At 48.4% G+C, this 14,202-nt stretch overlaps 1 protein-coding gene across 2 annotated transcripts in view; it reads right to left on the bottom strand.

Moving 5' to 3' along the window:
- Positions 1-12,688, bottom strand: part of NID1 (nidogen 1) — an 85,005-nt gene extending 72,317 nt beyond the window's left edge. For both annotated transcript variants that reach the window (XM_035281512.3, XM_078357289.1), the window contains exon 1: positions 12,451-12,688. In XM_035281512.3, coding sequence (XP_035137403.2) covers positions 12,451-12,675 — 225 coding nt within the window. In that variant the 5' untranslated portion in view covers positions 12,676-12,688. The remainder of the gene's footprint in view (positions 1-12,450) is intronic.
- Between the last annotated feature and the right edge of the window lie 1,514 nt (positions 12,689-14,202).

Raw genomic sequence — 14,202 nt, 5'->3', positions numbered from 1 at the left:
GGTGGGAAGTGATCACCCCGAGGCCACATACAGACAACTTAGTTTTAAAAAGCTGTTTTCCAGTGAAATTTAAATCAGTCCCATAATTTTGAAAACACTCTGAGTGTCTGTTATTATTTGGAGTCTAGGCACAGAAATATTTCTATTTTCACAAGGAATGTTTTAAGAGTCAGATTTTTAGACAAAATCATGAAGCACTGCAAAGCTTTGGACAATGATCTAATAAACTTCTTTTCCTGGAGATAACAATTAATAGCAAACCTGATGAACAATATTCCTGTCCACTTGAGTGCAAGCCTCATTTTTCAAAATCCCTCAAATACGGGATGCTCCTATTAGGCTCGTTCCTTTTCTTCATCCTTTGAAAGTGACATTGGGGCCGGGCATGGTGGCTCACGCCTATAATCCCAGCACTTTGGGAGGCTGAGGCGGGTGGATCACGAGGCCAACAGATCGAGACCATCCTGGTCAACAAGGTGAAACCCCGTCTCTACTAAAAATACAAAAATTAGCTGGGCATGGTGGCGCGTGCCTGTAGTCCCAGCTACTCGGGAGGCTGAGGCAGGAGAATTGCCTGAACCCAGGAGGCGGAGGTTGCGGTGAGCCGAGATCATGCCATTGCATTCCAGTCTGGGTAACAACAGCGAAACTCCGTCTCAAAAAAAAAAAAAAAGAAAGTGTCATGGGGCAATTCAACAGCAGAAGGGCAGGGAGCAGAAGGGAAAGGCCACAGGCCTTTCTCAGGCGGGAAGAGGCACAGACTCAGGCACAATCCCCAAGGGGATTGGGCTGGGGAGTCCTTGGGCCCATGCGGCTGCCTGACACCCAGGCCAGCATCATCATCAACATTCGCTTAGTGGGCAAAGCCAGAAAACCTGGAAGAGGGTCCCGGTTCCTTCTCTTTCTTACCAATGTCCTAGCTCCAACATACAGTAGGTCCCCAAATAACGTCATTTCACTCAATGTTGTTTTGTTATAACATTGATGAGGAAAAAAAAACCTATTTCCAGCTGGAGCCACTGTCTGTGTGGAGTGTGCACGTTCTCCCCATGTCCGCATGGGTTTTCTCTGGATGCCCTGGTTTCCTTCCACATCCCAAAGTATGCTGACGTTGAATGAAGTTGTCCTAAACAGTGTGACTACGAGTGAGTGTGGGTGTGTGGGAGACCCCTTGCCATGGACGGCATCCTGTGCAGGGTGGTTCCTGCATGGAACACTGTGCTGCGGGGATAGGCTCCGGCCACCCTGTACTCTGAACTAGAATAAGCAGTTGGAAAATGAATGAATGAATATAAATTATCACAGAATGAATATTCCTCAAGTACAGGTCATCACCCAAACGCACACCAATAAATGATGCGGTGCCAAAGCGCTCAGCAGGCAGCCGGATTTGTGATTGTTTTTGAACTTCATGATGGTCAGAAGTGCTGACAATGTTGCTTCACAAGCATTTCTCCCTTGATTGAACCCACTACCACCATGACCTCCATCATTCACTGACTCATCAAAAATTGAGCAGATAATATCTTAGTTGTTTTTAATCCATCTTTCTGAAATGCATGTACAGCCACGTTAACTTCAATGTTTAATACCAGAAATGTTTGGGGTTTCATGTAGAAGTCTGGTGACGTGTTTGTGACCAGATATGAGCCATAGGATATACATCTTGTTTCTGTCAATTAGCCTACAGTGAAATTGGTTTAGTTACGCATTGGTTAGCTCAAAGTCACAGTATCCAAGAACCTATCCACAATGTTAAGTGAGAACTTACTGTATACGGCACCTTCTCCATCTCAGCTACCACCTGCATGCCGCCGCCCAACCCCACCTCCTTAGACACATGGCTGGCCCTTCTCCTTCAGGCCTCAGCTGAAATGGTGCCTTCTCAGAGAGCTTCCTGGATCCCTCCAGTGTAAGCTCCTTCCACTCACCCCTTTCTTTCTTCCTTTACACCCGCAGCCCCTGATAGAGATCTCTGCTTCCTATTTGTCTTCTTCCTGTCTATTCGTAGGTTCTGGCTGCTTTCCCCACTGTGTGGTCATTCCTTCAGGGTCAGGGACTCCATTTGTCGAGGTCACACTATAGCTCCAGAGCTTACAGATGGTCTGATACATATGAGTCTCCCGACTTCTTGACTTCCTCCAACAAAGGGGTAGGCAGGTTCAAAGCAGACGAAGACCTGTGCACCCAGGTTATTTTAGAAATAAGGCCTGAGGGCAAGCTCTGTTGTAAGTGAGATGAAGGGCTACAGAATTGTTCATTACTGCTGTTCTTGCCACTGGAGTAAAATGTCAGTTACTAAAATAAAAAGTGCATAACTTGAAATCAGTCATGTTTCCAGATCTAACTGTGCCAGTTTACAGGAAATACAGGAGACAGAAGAACATGCTAATGGACACAATGGGATGCAGTGAGCAAAATCCAGAATATAAAACACTTGAATGGAGAAATACCTAGTTTTTTTAATAAATAAAGTTTAAAGGAAAAAAAAGAGCTGGGGGTTTGGAGAGGACATGTAGATTTTAAAAGTCCTAAAAGCACAGCCAGACACAGGGGCTCATGTCTGTAATCCCAGCACTTTGGGAAGCTAAAGCAGGCAGATGACCTGTGGGCAGGAGTTCGAGACCAGCCTAACCAACATGGTGAAACCCTGTCTCTACTAAAAGTCCAAAAAATTAGCTGGGCATGGTGGCAGGTGCCTGTAATCTTGGCTACTTGGGAGGCTGAGGCAGATTGCTTGAACCTGGGAGGAGGAGGTTATGGTGAGCCGAGACCATGCCATTGCACTCCATCTTGAGCAACAAGAGAGAAACTCCAACTCAAAAAAAAAAAGTCCTGGCCAGGCACACTGGCTCATGCCTGTAATCCTAGCACTTTGGGAGGCCGAGGCGGGTGGATTACCTGTGCTCAGGCGATTGCAGCCAGTCTGGGCAACACGGTGAAACCCCATCTTTACTAAAATACAAAAAAATTAACCAGGCATAGCAGCATGCGCCTGTAGTCCCAGCTACTGGGTAGGCTGAGGCAGGAGAATTGCTTGAACTAGGGAGGTGGAGATTGCAGTGAGTCAAGATCGCACCACTGCATTCCAGCCTGGGTGACAGGGTGAGACTCTGTCTCAACAACAAGTCCTAAGAGACCCGTCTACCAAATGCAATGTGTGGGGCTTTGTCTGGGCCCTGATTTAAACCAATCAACTGAAAAGCAAAATAAAACATTTCATGAAACCATTTGTATATTGGATGATATTAAGGAATTATTATCATTTCCTCAAGTGTGATCATGATTTTACTATTTTGTTTTTTTAAATCTTAAAAAAAAAAAAAATGAGGCTGGGCGCGGTGGCTCACGCCTGTAATCCCAGCAATTTGGGAGGCCGAGGCGGGTGGATCACGAGGTCAAGAGATCGAGACCATCCTGGTCAACATGGTGAAAACCCATCCCTACTAAAAATACAAAACTTTAGCTGGGCATGGTGGTGTGTGCCTATAATCCCAGCTACTCAGGGCAGGAGAATTGCCTGAACCCAGGAGGAGGAGGTTGCAGTGAGCCGAGATTGCGCCATTGCACTGGGTAACAAGAGCGAAACTCTGTCTCAAAAACAAACAAAAAAAAACAAAACGGAGTCTCACTCAATCACTCAGGCTGGAGTGTAGTGACACAATCTCGGCTCACTGCAATCTCTGCCTCTTGGGTTCAAGTGATTCTCCTGCCTCAGCCTCCCAAGTAGCTATGGGTGCCTGACACCATGCCTGGCTAATTTTTGTATTTTTAGTAGAGACGGGGTTTCACCATGTTGGCCAGGCTGGTCTCGAACTCCTGACCTCAAGTGATCCACCCGCTTCGGCCTCCCAAAGTTCTGGAATTACAGGTGTGAACCACGGCGCCCTGCCTTAAGAGTCTTTTATTTTGAGGTACATTCTGAAATACTTACAAGATAAAATATTTGGGATTCACATAAAAATAATTCAGTTTGGGGATAAGAAGGGAACATTAGGAATAGGTGGGGACATTAATGAAAGAAGATGAGGGGAGAGGAGGGGAGGAGAGGAGGAAGGGAGGGAAAGAAAGAGAAAGGAATAGAAAGGGAAAGAAAAGAAAACCTCCTTGAAAAACCTTGATAACCCTCAGCTCCTATGATTGGCAAAGGCTCTTTGTCCCTTGGGAAGCCTTTCTGACCTCCCAACCAGGGTTTATCACATATTTCTTTCTGTCTGCCCCTCTTTAAGTTTGCAATTGACACCTTAGACCCCTCCCAATGACAGTAGCACGTTCCCTGCTATGTTAATCATACCGCAAAATCCTCATGGCCCGAAGGTATTTCTGAGAAAGCCCATCTGAATCACTGAGAGTGCTGCTAATAATAATCATGTAATACTGTCATCTTAAGGTAACTTAAGGTAACCAAATGTTGCCTAGGTGAGGTTCTTTGTGAATTTCCATTAAGGAGTAAAAACTTCTTGATTGAAAAACGGCAATTTCCAGCCTGTTGAGCAACATAAATATTGCCCTGAAATAGTGCTTACAATATCAGCTCACACTGGGAAAAAGTTCCTTTAGCAAAGTTAAACTTCAGCTCGTATGCAGCCAGTAAAACTAAATGCCCCTTTACAGAACCATGTCTTCCCACTCACCCCAAGAAACACAGCAAACAATACGGCTTTTCATCCCACTGCCCTAGGGCAGAGCATGTCAATTATATCACAAAAAAACCCAGGGTGAAAATGCCAAGCACCACATGAGTAACAGCTGGAACCATTTATGTACAATTGTTTCAACCCAACTGAGAAGAAGGGGACGGACAGAGCACCTCACTTATAACGGGAGGGTGTCTCCCATCTTAGAAAGCACTTCCCGTCTCATTTCATCTTTAACGTGAACTTTCAGATGGCGTGAGTCACTGGAGAAAGTCTATATGCAGATGCTCAATAAATTTAAAATTTATGTTAGATTTCTGATGTCCAGATTAGCTGGGCGTGGTGGCACACTCCTGTAATCCCAGCTACTCGGGAGGCTGAAGCAGGAGAATTGTTTGAACCCAGGAGGTGGAGTTTGCAGTGAGCCAAGATTGTGCCATTGCACTCCAGCCTGGGCAACAAGAGCAAAACTGTGTCTCAAATAAAAGAAAAAAAAAAAAGGTTTTCTGATATCCAAATACACCCTGAAAAAGTGAAACAACAGCCATTTGGGTGGGGGGAGCTTAAATGAGCCTAGTAACAGTCCCCAGGGCAGAAAGCAGCCTGCAATAATTCAGGGGAGCCTTCTCCAAAACATGTGTGGTTAGAGAATACTTGAGGAGAAACAAGAAACAAACAGGGTCCTTTTACAAATGCAAATGGTTGTACTGACAAAATAATGAAACTTGCAAAAGCAAACTCCATGGGTGGGAGGCAGCGGGAACTTGAAATAATTTAACATAAAGAGCGGAAAAGCAACAAACACTGACTGTCACCTAACGTTGAGGTCCTTTAATAAGGCTGTTTTCATCTTTCAAAATGTCATACAACAGGCATTTAGTACAATCATCCCTCTTTTCGAATACATGAAACCGACGAGGAAATGACAAGAGATTTTAATTTAGCTTAATGTCACACAGCCAGCAAGTGATGGAACCAAGATCAGAACCCACATCTGCTGGAGACAGTAACCTGGGCTCTTTCCGTCACACTTGGCTGCCTAGTTTACAGACACTGGGGGCAAGTCATGCAAGTTGCAATGTTTCTTGGGAGGGACGGCTTCAAAGTTAGTGATGGGGCAGCTAGAAAAAGCTGGAAAACGAAAAGGGTCCAAAAAAAGGAAAACACAAAAAGGAAGTTGAGAAAATAGGCAAGTCTGGGACACAATCAAGGTGGAGACTGATTAACTTCAGCCCAGAGTCCCCAAGAGGACCTGAAGCCTAATCCGTTTGCAAGGCACTTTAGAGCTTACAAAGTGTTTTTACTTTAGCTATCTTGTTAAACCTAGTAAATATTAATATCATTTTCATTCTTTGAGAAAAAAGTTTCAGTTCCTATAACTTGCCTAAGATCGGACATTAGAAGTGCCAGAACAAAACTCCATGTGGAAATTACAAGTGATTCCCATTAACCCCGTGGAAGAAATGACTCTGGCATGAAGTGGAAATAGAAACAAAAGGATTAGTAAATAAAGCTTAGGGACAATCTATGGGTTACCAGAAAGGGGTCCCCATCCAAACCCCAGAAAGTATTCTTGGATATTGTGCAAGAAATAAATCAGGGCAAGTCCATTGAGTAAAGTGAAAGCAAGTTTATTGAGAAAGTAAAGGAACAAAGAGACTGGAAGGGCTGTCAGCTGCCCGTTTTCTTAGTTATTTCTTGACGATACACTAAACAAGGGTTGGATTATTCATGCCTCCCTTTTATGGTCCAAAGAACGGCTGGAACTATGAAGATTTACCATTCAAAAATAAAGGGTTATTCCATGGGGACAATCAAACCTTATCATGCAGGAGGTCTGCTGTGGCCCACAGGAGGAAGCAAGACGGAACCTCACCCTCCCACGGAATACTCCCTAACCTTACCCTCCTGCCTGCGAACATCTGTCAAATCCAGGCTAGGGCGTGTGATGTCTGGATAGCATTAGATCAGCAGCTCTCCAACACTTTGGTCTCAGGATCCCTTTACATTCTTAAAAACTACTGAAAATCCCCAAATGCTTGTATTTATTTATTTATTTTCAGATGAAGTTTTGCTCTTGTTACCCAGGCTGGAGTGCAATGGCGCGATCTCGGCTCACCGCAACCTCCGCCTCCTGGGTTCAGGCAATTCTTCTCCCTCAGCCTCCCGAGTAGCTGGGATTACAGGCACGCGCCACCGTGCCCAGCTAATTTTTTGTATTTTTAGTAGAGACGGGGTTTCACCATGCTGACCAGGATGGTCTCGATCTCTTGACCTCGTGATCCACCCGCCTCGGCCTCCCAAAGTGCTGGGATTACAGGCTTGAGCCACCGCGCCCAGCCAAATGCTTGTATTTATATAGGTTATCTCGATCAGTACCTACCAGAAGAGAAATCAAAACTGAGAAACATTTAAGTATTTGTAATATTTAAATAAGAATGAATTCATTATCTGTTCATGTAAATAATGTTATCTTTTCTGAAAATAACTATATTTTCCAAACCAAAAACATTCAGAGAGAGAAGCATCATTGTTTTTACATTTTTGCAAATCAGTGTGATGTCTGGCTGAATGGAAGACACCCGGATTCTCCTACTTGTTTCTATATTCGATCCGTTGTGTCAGTATCACACAGCATAGTCTCTAGTAACTCCACTGCATATGGCAAAAAAGCATGGGAGTATAGAAAGCAAATTACATCTTAGTAGCATTAGGAAGAGTTTTGACCTTGTGAATTCCTTGCAAAAGTCTCCAGGACACCCAGACAACACTTTGAGAACTGCCTCTCATTTCTCAGGGCTCTGAATCCAGGTCTCAGCCTTTTTCCCCACTACCCTATTTCCCCTGGTAAGCCAGTGTCTCAAGGTTTTATTCACCTCCCCAACCTGACTGCTTGCTTTCAGGTCTGCTAGCCACAGGGAATCTCCCCATTCTGATCCCCTTGTTGGCCTAATGCCACAAAGTCAACATGGGCTAATGCCTTTTCATTCAAATCAGCCCGCAGGCCACCCCGTCACTGCCTGCCTTCTCCATCATGTCCCATGTGTGACCAGGTGACCAATCCTAAGTCCTGTTGATGCATCTCACACCACCTCTCAGGTCTACCCTATTCACTGATCATCCCCCTTTCTGTAGACACTCATTTCCATGTGTCTGGATCAACCAGCAGTGGATGGGACTGATTTTCCTGCTTCCAAACTCTCCCTGGTCTTTTTCTCCATGCTGTCTTGCAAACCACTGCCAAGCTTCCCTTTCTAAAGATGAGCATGCCTTATGACCAGCTACAGATGGTTTAACCCACTCACCAGCGACCTTCTAGGCATCTTTCATGACCCCCAAGGTAGTATGTCATTTGGTCCCAGTTCATTCCCTTTGCCAGCACCCATACCTGTTGCCACCAAGAATGGGATGACCTGCTTCACCCATTGACCCTGGGCTTGGCCATGTGACTTGCTGTAGTCCATGAGATACTAGCAAATATGACCCAAGAAGAGGCTTGAGAAAGCACGCGGGTATTTCCTCTTGTTCTCCTGTGTCTCTGCCATCCCCGTGAAAAGGACAAGCCTAAGCTGGCCCTCGAAAGCGGTGCTGTCCAACAGCATTTTTAGCAAACATTTAGAAATGTGCTATAGGAGCATCGTCCAATATGACAGCAGGCCCCATGATGGTATTGAGCCCTTGGAATACGGCTCGTGTGACTGAAAGCCTGAAATTTTCACAGTGCTTAATTGTAATAAATATAAATTTAGATACCTACATAGGGCTAGTGGCTACCATATTAGCCAAAATGGGCTTGGAGGATGAAAGACCTGTGGAGCAGAACAAAATCATCCCAAATACCCCATCAAGGCCACCCTAGATCAGCCCACTACCAGCTGATTGCAGACATGTGAGCAACAAATGCTTAATATTACATGTCACAGGTTTTTGAGGTTGGTTTAAAAAAAAAATTTTTTTTTTTTTCCTTTTAGAGACAGGGTCTCACTGTGTCACCAAGGCTGGTCTTGAACTCCTAGTCTCAAGCAGTCCTCCCACCTTGGCCTCCCAAAGTGCTGGGATTATAGGTGTGAGCCACTGCACCCTGTCAAGGTTGTTTGCTACACAGCAAAAGCTAACTGATGCTTTTGGAACCTATTCCAATACGAATACCTGCTTTCTTCAGATCATACTCATGGTTTCCCCAGTACATGGCAGACTTCTCCCCATCCTCATGCATTTGCTCCTGCAGTACATCTGGAATGGCCTCTTCATTTCCTGTCCACCTCCTCCAGTTGGACCTGTCTGAAATCTTAAACGTCACCTCCTCTGTGAAGTCTTCCCTCACTACTCCAGCTCATAGCAATGGGTTTGATGCTTGAAAGCTCTATGAGTCAGACACAGACTTGGGTTGCCATTCAAGTTTTGGCATTTAACTGGTCGCATGCCCTTGGGTATGTCACTAATTATTGATACTATTATTGTTTCTTCATCTGAAGAAAGGGAGGATTGTTTCGAGGATTAAATTACATAAAACTAGCAAATCTCTAACATACAGAGATATACACAACCAACAAGTGTTTTCTTTCTTGGTGAGTGTCTCTTTCATGTTCCTAATGCCTAGAATGGCGAAGACCATCCATTGATGCCTACACTTCATATCAATTCACCTTCTTCCATCAATGTGCAAAGAGCATCTGCACAGCTGTAGACAGGGATGGACACTGCGATGTGTCACCAGATCCCCCTTCAGCTGCTGGAAATGTATCCCTCCACCGTCAGCCCTCTTTGAGGGTTGCCTCCAGGGAAAAAACTGCCTCACCCCAGGGTACACCTCCATCCAGGGTAGCTCTTATCCGCTGACTCCCTGACTCACTGATCCATGCAAGGGCACAGGGACCAAGTCCTCTCAAGGCTTGAGACGACTCTGAAAGGCTGTCCCAGCTTCTAAGCTCCCCCAGGGGCTGGCGGAGACCTTTGCTGGGACTGCCTTGCTGCTCTCAGCTTCTCTCCCTGCTCAATCCTTCCTCATTTCCCACCCTTACACAATGAAATAACCTGAGGAGCACCCTAATGAAATAACCTGCCTCCCAATCTCCAGCATAGTCAAAGTCAGCTTCCTGGGAACCCTACCTACAGGACAGATAGAAGACGCAGAGACCCCCGGGATCCCTTCTCATGGAAATGCCAATCAAACCCAAATAGACAGAAAAGTCTTTGACAGGAACTGTTTTGTAGGAATAGATTTTCCAGACCTTTAGAATGTAGTGCAGTTAGTCTGATGTCACAAGTAAAGGAGGACAGCAGGTCCCAATTTAACAAAAGGGTTCTTGGCCAGGCCTGTAATCCTTTAGTCCTAGCACTTTGGGAGCCAGAGGTGGGTGGATCACCTGAGGTCAGAAGTTCGAGACCAGCCTGGCCACAGATGGTGAAACCCTATCTCTACTAAAAATACAAAAATTAGCCAGGTGTGGTGGCTGTGTCTGCAATCCCAACTACTCAGGAAACTGAGGGACGAGAATCGGTTGAACCTGGGAGGCAGAGGTTGCAGTGAGCCACGATCAAGCCACTGCGCTCCAGCCTGGGGGACAGAGTGAGACTGTGTCTCAAAAACCAACAAACATATACACAAACAAACAAAGGGGTTCTTATTCAGTGAGTCTTTACATGATAAAAAGAAGTTTTATTTTTATTTTCAATAACCATAAACTGGCCAGGCGAGATGGCTCACATCTGTAATCTCAGCACTTTGGGAGGCTGAGGCAGGCGAATCACCTGAGGTCAGGAGTTAGGGACTAGCCTGGCCAACATGGTGAAATCCCGTCTCTACTAAAAACACAAAAATTAGCCAGGCATAGTAGTGGGCACCTATGGTCCCAGCTACTTGGGAGGCTGAGGTAGGACAATTACTTTAACTCAGGAGGTGAAGTTTGCAATAAGCCGAGATTGTGCCACTGCACTCCACCTGGGTGACAGAGTGAAACTCCCTCTCAAAAGAAAAAAAAAAGAATAACCACAAACTGATATATAGCATTTCCTTTAATTATGAATGCAGGCAACAAAGCAGTCACTAACAGAAGTCACAGATCTTTTCATATCAGATCATAGTTACTGCACGTGTCTTGGAATATTGCTCATGATCTTCAAAGTTCATTCATTACCTGACCTGCCCTTGGATCCACTGCTACACCTTGTTATTTAATGTTGCTAAAAGTAAGCATATATTGGGCTGGGCATGGTGGCTCACACTTGTAATCTCAGCACTTTGGGAGGCCGAGGCGGGTGGATCACCTGAGGTCAGGAGTTCAAAGCCAGCCTGGCCAACATGTCAAAACCCGGTCTCTACTTAAAATACAAAAATTAGCCAGTTGGTGGCAGGCGCTTGTAACCCGAGCTACTCAGGAGGCTGAGGCAGGAGAATCACTTGAACCGGGGAGGCAGAGGTTGCAGTGAGCAGAGATTGCAGCCAGTGCACTCCAGCCTGGGGGATAGAGTGAGACTGTGTCTCAAAAAAAAAAAAAAAAAAAAAAAAGTAAGCATATATACTACATAAGATGTGTGATTTTTAATATTTTGATCTGTATTTCAACATAATTGCCTTCCTTGGCTCAAGCCACAGGATAGCTGAGCCAAGGAGTTGGAGGCTGCAGTGAGCCAAGATCAGGCCACTGCACTCCAGCCAGGGCAACAGAGCAAGCGCTCATCTCTCTCTAAACGTTAAAATAAAAGCATTATACTGAAAAGGGGTCTATAGACTTCGACAGACTGTCCAAAGGGGCCAGGGCAGTCAACCAACAAGGGTGAGGGCTCTTTGTGCGTCCGGACTTTAAAAGCCCATTCGTTTTAGGCAAAGCCGAAAAGCTTCACGTGAGTGATGTCTAAGGCGCAGTGTGCCCAGGCCAGACTGGGAGCACAGCCATTTCACGGGCAGGACAGGCTGCAGCCGCTGCGTGTGCAGTTCCAACCCCCCTCTCCCCAACTCCTGGAATGCACACAAGCCTTATATGAAATCCACATGGTGCGCGGCCGAGGAAGGCAGCGGCATGAAAGGACTTCAATAAGTTGACAACGCCGCCAGGCCGGCCAGTTCTGGAGAGGCTCCAGGGAGCTCTAGGTCATCTGGCCCCGCTCCTGGTTTGGGGCCTCCGTGGTGACAATGCCGGGCCACAGGAAATTGGATCACCGGGCCCCCTGTGTTCCCCACTCTGGACTCTGGACTCTGAAACGAGCCCAACTGGAAAGCAGCATCACTGCCAAGACACATCCGGAGTCCACACACAAATACCGGAGGCTGCCGGCGAAACTCTCCCTGCGGAGAGCGGGGTTTGGCCACTTTTTCCGCCCCCCGCCAGCAGCCACAGGAGTCCTAGGGCCCGCGCGCCGGCTGCGACCCAGCTCCGGATCTAGCCCTATGAAGGCTCCGCGCGAAGGCTTGTTTCCTCCACCCGGGCCCGGCCGGGTCCTAGCCCCGAAGGGTCGGGACAACCAAGGGACGCGGATCGACCTCCCTGCCGCGATGCAGCCCACAGCAGCCGGAAAGGAAGCTCCGCGGGGTCCCGGGGTGCCGGGGTCACGGCTGGGAGCGCGCGGAGCCTCCCGAGACCCTGCGAGCCGGCGCTGTCCGGGATCCCGCGACCCGCTCTTCGGATGGCAGGGACCGGGTCGGGGAGACCTCCGCGGACCCGGCAGAGGCGGGAGACCCTGAGCTGCGCCCTGTGCCCCAGCGGCCAGCGGGTCCCGCTCCCCGCCTGCGACGCCCACGTCCGTCCGGCTCCGCGGGCGCCCCCGGCCAGCCGCGCCCTCCAGCCCCTCGGCCTCCCTCCCCGAGCGCACTCACGTAGACAGAGCCGATGTCGGATCTGTCGTAGAAACGGAGCGCCCCACTCAGCTCCAGGGCCGGGGAGACCAGGTCGTCCCCGTCCTCCAGCTCCAGGTCCCCGTGTGCGGGGCCGAAGGGGAAGAGCTCCTGGCGGCTCAGGCAGCCCCCGGGCCCCGCCAGCAGCAGCGGCAGCAGCAGCGCCCGCGTCCACGCAGCCCGGCTCCGGCTACTCGCGGCCAACATGTTCCCGAACTGCGCTCCCGCAAACCCAGTCCCGCGGCCGGAGCAGAGGAAGGCGGGGCTGTAACCCGACGCCCCTGGCAGCCCCCTCGCCTCACGCCTCCCGCCTCCCGCCTCCCGGCGTTCCCACCCAGGGAAATAGGGGAGGAGAGCCGCGGGGAGAGGGAAGGGCCCCGCCCCGTCCAGCGCGCGAGCCGCGGGCCAGCCCAATGGCCGCGAGGGGGAGGGCGAGGGGCGACGCCGAACCTCCCGCCTTACCGGCCGCGGGGCCTGGGGCGCCGGTGCCTGCGATTCCCGACACTAGTCCGGCTCGCACCGAACGGCGCCTCGTGGGTGGGGAGCAGAGCGCCGCACTCGCACCGTGGTCCTCGGGTTAGGGTTGGGCGGTGGAGAGCCCGCGACGTGGAAACGCTCCGGATTCAGAAACGGCGCCCACCCCATCGCCGCTCGGCGGCATCCGGGGCCCAATTCGCTTGTCCCGGGCTGGAAGACCCAGTGGGAGCTGGGAGTGAGCCAAGGGACCGAGCCACCAGCACGTTCCTGCACTCACCCACCCATTCATTCCGCGTGTTTTTGATGGCCTGATCCCGTGCTCCCCACTGTGGAGGTTCCCCAGGAAACAGTGTCCCACCTACCGAGGCAAAGTCGCCAGTGCACAACACAAGCCAGTGTCAGGTGGGGGCCCCAAGTCATCAAGGACCTTAGGGCTGGAGAAACTGGAGGCGAAAGCTTCGGGTGGGATGGCGAGAATCCACCCGGTTCTTCTGGAAGGAATGGGAGTTCATCAGGCGGCGGCGAAGGGGGCTGGAGGGCCGAGCCGGGTGGATTCAGGTCATCATCCCTCAACAGAGAATTTGGGGAGGGGCAGGTTGAAGTACAGCCTTCAAATCACAAATCTAGGCATTTGAATTCGCTCTATCACTCGGAGAAGAAACTATTGAAAGTTCTTGACAAAGGGAGATAAGGGATTTAAGCGGTATCCTGAATAAATCGGTTGATCGTTAATTTGGCACTAAGGTGGAAGTAGAGACAGGTAAGTTATTAGAAGACCACGTCTAAAACAATGCAATGAAAGAAGGAGCAAGATCTAATCATGTTTGACGTCGAAGACGAGAAGGAATGAAATTAAAATTGAGTTCAAGGTTTTGCACCTGGAGGACTGGAAAACCAGTACTGCCTTTTGACGTTAGGGAAGAGGATCGGAGACAGCCGGATATGTTTGATGTCACACCTATTAACTTGGAGGGGTCAACAGGACGTGCCCATTTCCTGTAAGCAGCTAAAATTAAGGACCTTGAACCTAGTTCATAATAATTCTTCAGAAAACAGCAAGTTCTGTATAAAACCTAGAGGGCGTGAGTTCTGAACCAGCAAAAACTGGAAGAAAAAGCCAAGGAAATATGCCTTCTAAGCAAAACGCTTTTGATCTCATGAGACCTTGTCTTTTTCTTTTAAATTCATCAGCCATCAGAGATAACGTGTTCCACAAGTATTTATTTATTTTGCACTCACAGTAAACCTAGGAAACAG

The sequence above is a fragment of the Callithrix jacchus genome, chromosome 19 (genome assembly GCF_049354715.1).
Source record: "Callithrix jacchus isolate 240 chromosome 19, calJac240_pri, whole genome shotgun sequence".
Classification (NCBI taxonomy): Eukaryota; Metazoa; Chordata; class Mammalia; order Primates; family Cebidae; genus Callithrix; species Callithrix jacchus.
This window is presented reverse-complemented; position numbering and strand designations above follow the sequence as displayed.